The sequence below is a fragment of the Lissotriton vulgaris genome, chromosome 8 (assembly GCF_964263255.1).
Source record: "Lissotriton vulgaris chromosome 8, aLisVul1.2, whole genome shotgun sequence".
Lineage (NCBI taxonomy): Eukaryota > Metazoa > Chordata > Amphibia > Caudata > Salamandridae > Lissotriton > Lissotriton vulgaris.
This window is the reverse complement of record NC_141696.1, coordinates 1411547002-1411561625: the sequence shown is the minus strand read 5'-3', so window position 1 is coordinate 1411561625 and position 14624 is coordinate 1411547002. Positions and strand designations below refer to the sequence as shown.

The 14624-nt window shown below is 47.8% G+C and overlaps 1 protein-coding gene across 1 annotated transcript in view; it reads left to right on the top strand.

Moving 5' to 3' along the window:
* LCA5L (lebercilin LCA5 like) overlaps positions 1-14624 on the top strand; it is an 861785-nt gene that overhangs the window by 702680 nt on the left and 144481 nt on the right. Inside the window, exons 7-8 of the mRNA XM_086936277.1 lie at positions 1208-1633; positions 2382-2685. Coding sequence (XP_086792403.1) covers positions 1208-1633; positions 2382-2685 — 730 coding nt within the window. The remainder of the gene's footprint in view (positions 1-1207; positions 1634-2381; positions 2686-14624) is intronic.

Here is a 14624-nt window from a genome sequence, read left to right as displayed (position 1 = left end):
GCACATCGGCGCTTCCTTGAAGTCGAACTATGCCCGTGTGGAACGGTGGGATAACAATGGCGGCCATCCTTCTTCCCAGATCCCGGGCGTCTCGGATCAGGGTCGTATGCAGGGTTGTTAACGCTGCCAGTATATCCTTGGACGTGGGCTCTTTCTCGTGTCGCCAGACCCCAGGACTCTCCCGCACAGCAGCTTCTCTGCCTGGATGTGGTCTGCGCAAGAGGGTGCCAGCCGCCATCTTAGCTGATCCGGCCTCGCCCTTCTCCACCTCACCTCGGGACCGGGCCCCACACTAGGGCGCAACAGGATTCACCGTGGGGACCCGGAAAGTCAAGGCAGGCTTCCCAGCGAAGGGCCACCAAAAGGCTAAACAAAATCTCCGCCGCTCCCTGGGAGCCGCCCGCCAATTCCGGGGGAAGCCATTAGTTATGCCCGGACAAAACACTGGAAGGGGGCCAAGTATTGTGCACTCCCCTAGACCCTGCTGTACCGCACATAACACGAGGCACTCCGCCAGGTGGACTGGGTCGTCACTGTCGCCATCGGCCCATCAGATCTCCGGTGCCCTCCGGCCGACTCCTCACCGCCACCAGTGGCCGCTGTTGTCGCAGTCGCGGCCGGCTGCTCATCCCACTCGACACCCCGGTCCCAGCTCTATGAAGGCCGCAAAACAGTCGGGGACATTTCCACGGGTCTGCCGCACGTAAAAGCTTCAGGAGCAAACGGTGAGTGAAAGTTTCCCTTCGCCTACTTAAATATGCTGTTACGGCTCAGGATAATTGCCAGGATGTATGCGCGGGGTGAGAAGGCTCACGGAGCCGAGCGTCTATGCAGCCATCTCGGTCGCCAGCTTGGCTCCTCCCCTCCCAACAGAACCTTTTTACGTAGAGACGGATGCTTCTGATCTGGCTGTTGGAGAGGTGTTGTCCCAGAGAAACAAGGAGACCGGTCAATTGCACCCAGTGGCATACAGATCTAGAAAATTAACACCTGCGGAAATAAATTACACCATTATGGAAAAAGAGTTACTGGCAATCAAGGAGGCCTTCAAGGAATGGAGACATTACCTTATGGGGGCGCACCATGTAGTTACAGTCTTTACTGATCACCGTAATTTAGAATTCTTGAAGTCAGCCAGAACTCTAACACCTCGACAACTTCGTTGGTCATTGTATTTTGCTGATTATGATTTTGTGATAACCTACAGACCTGGAACTCAAAATGGAAAGGCGGACGCCTTATCACGAATGGGAACTGGGGAAGAAAAGAATCTGGTGAAAACCCAAGCAATTATCCCTGATTCTAAAATAATTTGTGCAACCGCTACCTTGAATATGAAAGAACAAATCATCCAAGCCTTAAGTCCAGATGCAATGCAAGAGTGGGTCCAAGAAGAAGACGTAAGGGAAATTCTCAATGATTTGCCTTATAAGGGAGGGGCATTGTATTTGCCAACACAGAGATTGCAAAATCAAGCACTACATGAATGCCATGATGAACCTTTGGCCGGGCACAAAGGAGAGCTCAAGACTGCTGACTTGGTGAAGAGGAAATATTGGTGGCCACAAATGAATAAAGACATTGAGCAATATGTTAAGACATGTGAGATTTGCGCTCAGGGAAAATCAGAACGGCAAGCCCCTATAGGATTATTACAGCCAATACCCACTCCTCCCTACCCATGGCACACTATCACTTTAGATTTAATTACTGATTTACCATCTTGCCAGGGGGTAGACACAGTCTTAATTGTTGTAGATGCAATCTCAAAGATGACACAAATTTGTAGCCTTAAAAGGAATTCTTACAGCAAAACAGTTAGCTAGTCATTTCAGCACACAAATAGTGAAATTGCATGGAATACCCAAGGTTATGATTTCTGACCGGGGAGCACAGTTCTTGTATCATTTCTGGAGAGTTTTTGTGAAGGGATTGGGAATCGAGGCACGATATTCCACTAGTTTCCATCCCGAAACTGATGGTCAGACCGAAAGGGTTAACCAGAAGTTAGAACAGTACCTCAGGTTATTTTTGCTAAAACACGACAGGGAATGGCCAGACTACTTGTGGGTAGCTAAGTTTGCCCACAATAATGCAAAAAATGTGTCAACAGGATATTCTCTGTTTTATTTGAATTATGGAAGACATCCAAATTCCACGGTTCAAGAAACTGAGATTTCAGTCCCTGCAGTAAAGGATTTAGTCTCTCACCTGAGCTTAGTTCATAAAACCGCATCTAGGAACCTAGAACAGGCTAAGGAAAGATATAAGACTTATGCTGATAGAAAAAGAAAGGTTCCTCCTCTCTTGGAGTTTGGAACAGAAGTTTAGTTGAATACAAAGAATCTCAGATTAACAGGTAATCGTAAATTTCAACCTAGATTCATTGGTCCCTACCCAATTGAAGAACAGGTGAATCCTGTAACATATAAACTGAAACTGCCGTCCAAATTAGAAATTCATCCAGTGTTTCACGTCTCCCTGTTAAAAAAGGCATCTCCAGGTTTACGAAAAGAATTACCCCCGAAACCCATTCAATTGGAAACTGGACTGGAATTTGAAGTGAAAGAGATCTTAGACTCTAAAATAGTGAAAGGGAAACTATATTATCTGATTGATTGGAAAGGCTATGGTCCAGAGGAGCGTTCTTGGGAGCTTGAGTCAGATGTTCATGCTCCCAGATTGGCAAGACTATTTTATCAACGAATCCCTACCAAACCAAGAGTTGGAGGAACTAATTTGATGGGGGGTACTGTCAGGACTGCTGGTCACTCTGCGCCTGAGGCCAGCGGTGCTTGTTCCCTGACGATCTCCTGCTGGCCAAAAAGAAGGAGCATTTCCACTTGGACAGAACTGTGGCAATCGGGGAACTCTAAGATGGCCGCCGCAGTACTGGCAAGCAGCGGTCTAGTCTTTGAGAAACACCGGTGCGAGATTAAGGTGACGCGCGCACTCTATTGCGAGTGCGCACTTCACTAAAGCCCTAGTCAAGGAAGGTTCGATACTTGTAGTTCCTAGTTATTTTGGTTGGAAGTTCATTCTTTAAGGCCAAATTGGGTGTAATACCTAAATGTCAGCACTCGATAGATTCTGATGTGAAGAGTCAGAGGTTTCACGGGTAGAAACTCCAGTTATTTGATGAACCTGTCAAGCCAGAGTCCTCACCTCAGCTGTGGCGGCTGCTCCTATGGAAAGAAGACGACGGAAAAGAGAAGAAAAGCACATTTAAGCTAAGTTACAATTACTAAGTTGCCAAGAAAAAAACTGTGAAAGAAAACAGAAGTTAAGTTATATTATCTCTCATAGAACTTACCTTGTTTGTTGGAACTATCCATTAGCGACTTGTATATACTCTGTTCAAGATATATTCTGAAGAGAAAAAGAGAAGAATTAGTTGTTACGTTATTTACTAGTATAGGAGAATAGATAAAGAAGAAATTAAACGGACAATTTTAAACCATAACGGAAAAGAAGAAACTCTTAGTGGAATAAATAGAAAACTACAACTAAAAATTCAGCTGGTAGGTTAACAACATTTATAAGAAAAAGTAAATAGGGTAAAATGTATTAAGAGTTACTAACAGTTAAATATTTAGCAGATGTAGCATTTCCAGATTTAAAGGAAAAGCAAGAAATACATCAGAAAAGAGAAGAGGGGCAGGTTACAAGAGGACTAGGGGTAGGTTAACAATAAAAGAAAGTCAATAGAAAAGAAAAAGGTCAGTGTAGAGTAGATAGAGAGCTTAATAATTGTTATGTGTTAGTTTCCTTAGGTATCTTCAGCAAGTTGGTCACGCGTTGATAGACAGAAGAGCCAGACAGAAAACCCGAAGGTCCAGAACCAGTCTCTTCTATTGTTCTTTATTATTTTATCCAATCCCCCTTCCCCCTTTGGGGTTAATTAGGGTCATGATTTCACTCTGGCTCTGAGGAATCCTGGAGAGGGAGTTGGGAGCAAGCATCTTCTGTTCCCGTGCAAGCAATTAAAGACAGCTGCTGGTAAGCCAGTTTGAACCCTGACACCGACGACACCCTTTTATTAAGCCAATCTGTTATAGGATTAAAAAGATTAATAGATTCTTTTAACGAATAACCTGATGGGAAAGGAACCCGTGGGCGTACTATTGAGAAAAACTGGCCGCAGATTTTTTAAGAAAACCCGGTACAAAACTCCGATAAGCGCCTGGGATCTGTGGAAAAAATTGCAGAAATGGCTACACGTTTCCAGAGTTAACATGCACACGCCGTTATGGAAATCAGGTCACTTTCCAAATCTAAGTATGGACGGTGCATGGAAACTCTGGGAACAGCAGGGTATCCAGACGGTGGGCGACGTAATGCAGAATGGTAGCATCATGAGCTTTGCCGCCATACAGCAGAAGTATGGTCTATCTAGCGGTCAAAGCTTTAAGTATCTCCAGGTTTCACAAACGCTTATTGCTGCTAGCTCTGATGTAGCCATCGGCGCCCAGTGCCCTACGATTGCATATCTTGTAACGGGTGGGAATAGGATTCGGGTTTTATGTCAGAACCTAATCGAAAGGGTGCCTGACGACCTCGAGAAGCATGAGGCCGCCTGGGCAGTTAAATTGCAAGACCCGGATGTGGATCTAGATAAAGCTCTATATCTGGATAAACAGATACCACGTTCCTCAAATATGAAGGTGCAGCATTTTAAAACAATCTGTACTATACACCATCTAAATTACATGATTGGGGTATGAGGACGGATAGTAACTGTCCCAGGTGCCAGAAATGGCCCGGGGATCTCTTGCACATGCTTTTTTATTGCGAGAAGCTTAGTATAATCAAAACTGAGATTGAGAAGTTCCTGGAAGGGATGCTAGGCTTTCAAGATCAGTCTATCCCGACAGTGATGATTCTCGGCAGCGATAGTAATCTTGGCCTTAATAATAGTGAAAAAGAGGCATTAGTCTTCTTAGCTGTCGCTGTACTGCGTATTCTGCTTGCGGCGGCCTGGAAAGACTCAAATGCCCCAACTTTTCAAATGTGGCTGACCAGGCTTCTCGGAATCCATAATATTGAATCCCCATTGTATTTGTTCAAGGGCAGGAAATTGCGGGATCTTGGATGTAAAATCTGGGCTCCCCTGAAAGCTTGGAGGGAGGGCCAGCTATAATTAACTAGGCCTGGGTTTCTGGGGACTCGAAACCTATGTTTGTAAAATTTTTCTAGATATATTTTATAGATACCTTGTAAATACTTGAAAAGCTCCCACCCCCTTCTCCCCCCACCCCCCCTGTCTAGTCTGCGAGCTTTATACATATTTTTATGGATATTTATATATTTATTTATATATGTCTTTTATGGATTGTCTGCAAAGTTTTTTCATGAACTGTTTTCTAATATGACGTAATTTTTTAACATCGTGAAGATTTGCTGTATCATTCATCTGATTCCTCTGCACAGTGTATTTCTCTTTTGTACCCCATGAATTCTCAATAAAAAAAAGAAAAAAAAAGATTCTTTTAACCAATAGGTTTCTCAAAATGGTCTAAAAATAAATACAAAAAAGACAAAAATAATGACCGTAGGACGAAATTAGGAATGAAAGAATGGAATATCAATGGTTTGGTCACTGAATGTGTAAAATTGTACAAATATTTAGGAATCACATTTGACGATAGTATGTCGTTTAGGCAGCATTTTAATAACCTTGAAGGTAAGGGAACATCATTAGCATTTCCTTTTAGAAAATTGAGAGACAAGCTATCATGCCCAAATTACGATCACCTGTTGAAAGTTATGAAAGCAAAGTTTTTTTTTTTTTTGTTTTTTTTTTGGAAAACCTTTATTTGTAGAAAAAGTACACCGCTATTCAGCCATACATCCCGGAGGCCAGGCAGCATCGAGGTAGCAAGTAAGATCGTGTACAATACTGTACGCAGAAGCAATCAGGTTTAATTTTTCAATAATATTGAACTTAGTATTAAATAAACCAAAGAATAAGAAAGCCTCAAAAAGGCTAGGAAAAGGAGGTGTGCACTAGGCACGAAAGAAAGTCAAAGAGGAAAAAGGTAGGCTGAGGACGGTACAGAAGCAGTGGACTTGCGTAGCGGGAGGGGGTCGAGGGCCGTGCACCCAAGACAGCACACAATAACAGTGACAACAGTGAGGCACGTGGGGGGGTAGCACACCAGGATAACCTATCTGGAACTGCGGGTAAGGGGCTCTACGGGGAAAGCTGGACATCAGAGTCAATCTCCACAGGGGGGTCGCAAATATCGCCTCTATAGGAGTTCCAAGCTCCCCACACAGACCTCCACATTCTAGGCTTGCCCCTGGCCACATACACCGTCTTCTCACGCAGCATGCACCAGTCCATATTGGTTTCCCATAAGCTGAGCGAGGGAGGAGCAGGCGCACCCCATTTCTGGGCGATGTCCCTCTTGGCCACCATGTTGCCCAGGGTGACCCAACGGGTCTGGGCTACACTGTAATCATTCGGGCACCAAATATTGAGGAGGCATCGCCGGGCCTCAGCCGGTAGGGCCACTCCAGTCACTACTTCCATCACCTCATGCACTCGTGTCCAATACCGGGCAACTCCAGGACATTCCCATATGATGTGCAGGAAGGTAGCAAGCATACCACATCCCTGCCGACACAGACCGTCCGTTGAAAGTCCCATATGTAGGAGTCTGGGGCCGGTTACATACACCCTGTGTAGTATCTTCAACTGAACAAGGCGGAGTCGTGCTGATATGGCCACCTCTCTAGGGGAAGAGACCGCTGATTGCCACTCCTCGTCGTCCACCTCTATACCATCATTCACCCAGTGCAGTCTCAATCGCTCAAGCAAATCCACTCTCACATTAATAAGCTTTTTGTACGTCAGGGAGATAGCGCTGTCCGGCATGTGACCGTCCAGCACCCGATCCTCCAGGGGTGATGATTCAGGGATCGCATCCTCTCCCGATATGTGGGGGGAGAGGGCATGGCTAAGCTGGGCGTGTCGGAAATATTCCGTCGCCGCCAGCTGAAACTCAGACTGTAGCACTTCAAACGACTTGATCCTTCCCCTTGCCACCATGTCCCCAACCTTAGATATTCCAATGGTGTCCCACCTGTCGAAGCCCTTGGTATTCCACAGCTTTCCCAGTATGTCTGAGTCATACAGTGGGGTGGCCATGGTAACCCTATCTTTCCAGCCCAGGGTGTCAGTGACCGAGCGCCATATATGCACCATCGTTTTCGTGGGGCCCGTCAGTTTCCGGTCCAAAGACCTGGAGTATAATGCTCTATAATAGTTCCCGTCTTGCACGAGCCACCGATCCATGGCGTAGCCCGGGCTGGCCGCCGGGCCGTAGAGGCCGTGGTTGATGGCTGCGAGCTGGGACGCCCAGTAATAGCGTCGCACATCCGGCAGGGCGATACCCCCATCGTAGCACGGAATGGTCAGCTTGGTCAACGAGATTCGTGGTCTACCATCCCACAACAGCGCTCGCTGCAAGGATTCGATCTCTCCAAAGTATTTGGCTGGGACTGGATCCTGGGTGTTCTGCAGAGCGTAAAGGAAGCGAGGCAGCGCCATCATTTTGAACAACGCAGCTCTGCCCATTAGGGAGATCGGTAGCTTCTTCCAGCCCTCAACGTCCCTGCGCAACCGCGCCAGTGGCGGTAGTAGGTTGTGTGAGTATCGGGCTCGGGGATCTCGCGACACATAAATGCCCAGGTACCGAAAGCCCTGCTGGGCTATCTGTATTGAGCACCCACGGGGGAGGCGCGGAGTGTCTCCACACAACGTATACAAAGAGGATTTAGACCAGTTGATCACCAAGCCAGAATGGGCCCCGAAGGTCCCCAGCAGGTCAAAAACCACAATGAGCGAGCGGCAGGGAGAGGTGAGATACAAGAGGATGTCGTCCGCGTAAAGCGACACTCGGTCCTCGAAGCCAGGGGACCACGTTATCCCGGAGACATCAGGGTGTGTCCTGATCCAAGCCGCCAGGGGTTCCAGTGCCAGGGCGAACAGGAGCGGCGAGAGCGGACAACCTTGCCTGGTGCCTCTGTGCAACGCAAAGGAGGCCGACAGTCGACCATTGACGTCCACGTTAGCCAGCGGAGCGGAATACAGCAGCCGGACCCAACCGATGTAAGCGGGTCCAAACCCCAATTTGGCTAGGACTGCCCATAGGTAGTTCCACTCCAGCGAGTCGAAAGCCATAGTGGCGTCAAGAGAGGCGAGAACTGCGGGTTCACGAAGCAAAGGAGCACGTGCCATGACCGCGTGAAGCCGTCTCAAGTTGAGTGCCGTGTTCCGGTGCGGTATGAAGCCAGATTGGTCCGGGTGAACCAGGTCCGAGATCACTCCCACTAGCCGGCTGGCCAACAATTTGGCCAGGATCTTGGGTTCGGCATTCAGGAGTGAGATGGGTCTATAGGACCGGCATAAATCACGCGGTTTTCCCTCCTTGTGGATCACCACAATGGTGGCGAGTCGTTGGTCGAGGGGGAGTTCTCCCGTCTCGCGGGCTTCAAGGAACATATTTAACAAGGGTGCAGCAAGCGCGTCGGCCTTGAGTTTATAAAGCTCAACCGGGATGCCGTTGGGTCCCGGTGCTTTGCCAGAGCGCAACGAACGGATCGCCAAGGCTACCTCATCCACAGACAGGTCCCGATCCATGTCATCTTGCTCGAGATCTGAGAGGCAGGGAAGTTCGACGTTCTCCAGAAAGGAGACCGAAGCAGACTCTGGGAGGGGATTCGCGGAGGCATATACCCCTTCGAAGTATTCAGCGAAGGACCCAACTATAGCCGCCGGGTCCGTCTGGGACAAGCCATCCTCACCCACCAGCTCTGGGACCACCCGGGACGCCAGTTCCCGTCTATCCAGCCACGCCAAGAGCTTGCCCGCCTTGTCTCCCGAGTCATATATCCTGCCCTGCTGTTCCCTGCTCAAGGCTTTCGCCGCGTCAGTGGCGGTCGCCCGTAGTTCGGACTGTTTGAGGGAGAGAGCGTGAAGTAGGTCGGGGGACGGGCCCAGCGCCAGTTGGGAACTCAGGTCAGCGAGATCAGACTCCAGCCGCACCACGTCCTCATCCCGTCGACGGCGGGCCTCCGCAATCAGGGAGAAGGCCTCGCCACGAAGCACAGTTTTAAAGGCCTCCCAAAGGGAGACGGCGGAGTCAACGGAGCCAGTATTCTCGGCAAAATACCGATCCATAGCTTTAGTCAGGAGTGCCCTGGTCTTCGGATCGCGGAAGTACCATGGGTTAATGGGAGCCACTCGCGAAGACGCGGGTATCTGGAAGTCAAAAGAGACCCAAACTGGGGAATGATCCGAAATGCCCCTAGCTAAGAGACGCGCTGTGGACACAGACTGCGCCTGGGCAGCCGGGGTGAGAACATAGTCTATTCTAGAGAGGCTACCGTGGGCACCCGAGAGGAAGGTGTACTGCCGCTGGGTGGGGTGTAACAATCGCCAGCAATCAACCATCCCCATGGAACTCAGAAAATCAGGCAGCCAGGACTGGGAAGGGCGGAGATCCCTGGATGGAAAGCGGTCCAAGTCCCCCGAGACTACAGAGTTGAAATCGCCACCCACAAGCAACAATCCCTCGGGGAGACCTAAAATGGCGCCACCCAGGTCCCTGAAAGTAGTCTCCTGCAGCCCCGGGGGAACATAAACTGAAACCAAAACTAGTGTGCGGCCCTCCCATTTGCCCACCGCAGCTACGTATCTGCCCCTCTCATCAGCAAGTACAGACTCCACCTCCAACGGGAGGGACGTGCGCACCATGACTCCCACCCCTCTGGAACCCGAGGAGAACCCCGAATGAGCCACCATTTTGTATCCACGTCTATTCAATGCTTTACAGGCATGACCCACCAAGTGGGTCTCTTGTAGAAAAACCACGTCAGGCGAGCAGCGCTTGAGCATCTGCAACACGACACCCCTCTTAATGCGGTCCCCCAACCCGTTCACATTCCAGCTCAACAAATTAAGAGATTTACCCCCCATCATCAAGGACATTCCGCCCCCCTTCCCCCACCCACAATGGCGCCCACAACAATAACATATCAGTCCAATAGTTCCTCAGCCAGAACAAAGAGTGGAACAAAGAAGGAAGTTGAAAAAACACGCCCCAACTGCCCACCACCCTGCACCCCTGCATTAGACTATAATCCACCCCAACTAGCAGTGTGCCTGTCGCCCCTTAACTAATCTACAAGAAGCCCACAGAGGAGAAAGGAGGCATCCCATCCCCCCCCGTCATCCCCCATATTAATTACAAAACGAGTCAAACCAACAGCAGCAATGTCTAAAGTCGGTGCCCCTTACGGCAACCCCGCTCTCGGAAAGTCAAGCAACCAAACAATTATTCCTGTGCTTCCGCGCCTCCGGTGGTCTCCTCCGTCTGGTCGGCCGGTTCATGTCGTTCCTGGGGCAGGGTATCAAGCCAGTGTCCCACCTCATCTGGGAAGTCAAAGAAGAAGGTCCGGTGGTCACGCTCGATGCGGAGTTTAGCAGGATAAAGCATGGAGTAACGCAGGCCCATTTCCCTCAGTCTCCGTTTCACCCCGTGAAGCTCTGGCGCTTTTTCTGGACAGCCTGGGTGAAATCCGGGAAGAAGTTCACATCAGAGTTCTGGAAGCGGAGAGGGCCCGCGGTCCTCGATGCCTGCAGGATAGCGTCTCTGTCCCTATAGTTGAACAGCCTCGCGATGATGGGGCGCGGGGAGGCGCCCGATTTCGGCGGCCCACCCGGGATCCTGTGGGCCCTTTCCACCGAAAAGAACTTACTCAGGCCCCCCGGTGCCAAGTTCTGAACCACTAGATCCTCCACAAAGAGCTCAGTCGAGTCCTCCTCGGCCTTCTCCGGTACTCCGGTGATGCGTACGTTTTGGCGCCGTGCGCGACCCTCGAACTCGTCCAGTCGACGCGCCAGCAATCCATTCGCCATTTTCAGGTCGCGCACCTCCATCTGAATATCGGACACATCAGTGACCAGGCTAGAAGTCTTGAGATCCAGCGATTTCACCCGGTCATTAGTTTTCCCGAGGTCGGTCCTGATGAGGTTTAACTCAATCTTCAGGGAGTCAACCTTGCTGGACAGTTCCTCGCGGAGAGTGTGCATCTCCGTCTTCACCCCCGTTATCGCTCCCATGACGTCCCGAAGTGTGATCTCGGAGTCGTCCGGTGATTCATCCCTTCTCGAGTCCTTAGTACGACCCGCCAGTACCGGTGATCCCTTAGACTGGGAGAATCGCTCCGGAATGGTGGACTGGGACTGGTATGGTTTCCTGTTGATCCGCTGAGACTTGCCTGTGTCCGGGCCACCTTTGCCCGCTATGTTGGCACTCACGGGACGGGCGGACACCAGGGGTGAAAAAGTCTAGTGTAATACGCACAATGCACACGACGATATCGCCAAAGTCCAGTGTTGAGGCCGCGCAGCAAGGCGCTCAAGGATCAGAAGCACCCATCGGGAAGACGAAGCGTAGGCAGGGAGGTACCATGTGGAGACACCGCTGTGCCCTTCTACGGTCGCCAGTGACGCGGGCGGAGCCTCCGGGGTCCGTCGAGCCAACTGAGTCCAGGAATGTCAGATTTTCATTCCGAAAGCGGGTGCCGCATCAGGACCGGCTTAGCAATCGATTCCCACAATCGTGGGACAGGATGGGTCGCAGGATTATTGCGGAGGATCGGGAGGTCTTCGGAGCTCCGAGCTCACGCGGCCATCTTGGTCGCCGGCGAAGCTCCTCCTCCCTATGAAAGCAAAGTTAATTCCATCCTTGGATTACGGTTCCATTATTTTCCGCGGCAAAGACGCGAAAATTCTTGACCACATTAAAATAAGGACATATAAACCAGTTTTTAGGATTCCTAGATATATTTGCCGTGCCAATATACGACTAGAATTTGGTCTCAAAAAAACTTTGTTGTCATTGTCTCGTGCTGTAGAGGGTTCTCTTGCAAATCAGTGTTTGCATGAGATGATGAGAAGTGAATACGCGAGTAGTTGGCAAACATATTTAAATGAGTGTCTATGTAATTTTGATTGTCCAAATGTAGAAGACGAAATTAGGAGTAAAGTGGTTCATAAAAAATCAATTACCAACCAGCTATTTTTTTGTCGAGTATAATAGATAAAGATGAACTTAGGGAAAACAACACTGATGGTCAATTGCAAATTCCTTTGGTAAACTGGCTCCCCAACCATATTTGCTGTTATATTTAAAACCCTTAATTAAGAACAAATTTATGCTACTACGGTTCTGGAGATATCCGACTAAAGATGGACTACCAAAATGGGAAAACAAGTGAAACTCTAAGTTGCGTAGGTTATATGATTCTTGTGATGAAACCTTAGTGCATATATTAACTTTATGCCCCAAATTGTTAGAAGAGCGGAAAACTATATTAAAGTCTATTTTCAATGAATTGGCGGTAAGATCTTGTAGAAACGCCATAATCTTATGTCTAAATGGAGCCACCACCCGTCTTATTTCCCGATTTGTTAAGTTTTTTTTTATAGCTGAAAAGAAACTTTGTAATATTGCCAATTGAAGTGAAGATATTTACGATACGAAAATTATTTAAAATGTTGCAATGTATTTCTTGGGTTATGTACAGTCTTTAAACCGTAGTCGTTAGGGTTTGATAGCCCAAGTGTACTGTTGCTGTTTGTTATATTGCTATTAAATGGGTTTAGAGATAGTGCTGGCATCCTTTAAATTAAAACAGTTAAAGTCTGCTTAGCGGAAACACACACGATTTCAGAGGTTTGAACAATTGTGTTTTACTATGACTTCTACTTCCTTGTCTCTGCTTACATTGTTATAAAGTACCTTTTAGACTGATGAATGGTATATTGTAAATCCAAGTTGCCGGCACCAAGCAGTTTATTTTTGTTGCGAAAGTCAATAACTACAAATGCACTTTATTGCTAACGTCGTTCTCAATGTAATTCTACTATGGTTGGTTGTTTTTTTATGTATCTTTCACTATTTTAAAGTTTTTTGGTATATTGTCAACTTTAGCTGCTAGCACAAGGCATTTTAGTTTCTGCTGCTAAAGGTTTACTAGCACAATTGCACTTTATTGCTAAAGCTGTCATAAATGTTATTTTATTGGGCGTTTTTTACCTTCACAGTTCCCATCGTTATAAAGTCTTTCTTAGAGTAATGTATTGTATACTGTAATTTTCATAGCTGCTGGCACAATGCACTTTATTTTTGCATGCTGATCATTTGCAGTCAAATAAACTACGTTAGGGCTTAGTTATAGATTAGTGCTTGGATATAAATGTACACTGTAGCTGTGTATTTTGTTATCTAATTTTATTTTGTATATGTACTTTGCTGATTGTAATGATTTTAAGTAATCAACTAATAAATAAATACTTACTTACCTTTGGAAATACTACAAAATCATTTAACAAAAATCAGCTCCACAGTCAGGGGGTTTCACTTACAGGATGTAGTACCCAGAATTGCTCTACAGAAATGCTTTAAGCCTACATACGAGTGATGAATGGCAGTGGTAGACATGTCTTATGATAGGACATCCGAACTCTCGATTTTGAATAAATGATGGTATGTCACAGGGGCGACCCCGCTCTTGCGGAAAATAGGTGATGGTTGCATATTCAACATCTCCTGTATGGCAGAACCTTACATATCGCCCCACAAAGGTGGTAATCCAAACTTGGAATGACGCTAACGAAGTTCCCAGTTGGAACAGCAAGCTCCGTAATGAGACCCCACTATGGGTTGGGAAGTGGCTTGCCCAGGTGTCTAAGTTGCAGCGATTCCATCAGAGGGATGTCGTGGGGATCTCTCAACTACTTGTCAATATGTTAGGGATTGCAATCAAATTCTTTGAAGAACTGAAATCATAGCTTGAGCTTCATTGTAGTTAGTTGTTTAGGTACCTGCAGCTTTGAATGCACTCAGACCTTATAATACTGACCTGGCAGAATTCCCCGATTTTAGTCCTTTAGAAGCAAAAATATAATCAGTGCAATTATAGGAACAAAAGATTACACAAACTTATAGATTACTAGTAAACAGTACTCCTAACTCCTTTTAGCTCTTAAAAGAAGCTTGGTAGGAAGATTTAGGACCCCTGTCCGAAGACAACAGGAGGGAGTCCCAGCATACCCCAAGATTCTGCCATCACTTCTTAGTTTAGACTGGTACAACTGAAATATACGCATTGTAGACATTTCACTAGACAAAAACTGTGGCAGTGAGGGTTTATATTGTCACCAGATAGTGAAGTAGTGTGGCTCACTGGTTAGAGGCGGCAGACCCGAGAGCAGAGGATGGCCCGGGACCAGGGTTCGATTCCCGGCGCGGCAGGTTTCTGGACCAGGGTCAGCGGACTCGATAATTCTCTCGCCTCGGTGCCCACTCTGATCAGCGATCACACTCGGCAACTCTGGGCATTAGCTTGCCTCATCTTCACTAACGGCCCCACCAGACCGCCGGGGATGCCTGGTCTCACCCTGGAGATACCCATTAAGGGACCATCTCTCAGGGAAGCCAGGAAGGGTTTCGCAGCGGTCGAAGCGCCTTGGGACCCTCCTGGTAAGTAGTGCGCTATATAAATGCCTATACATACATACATACATACAGATAGATATCACAAAATTT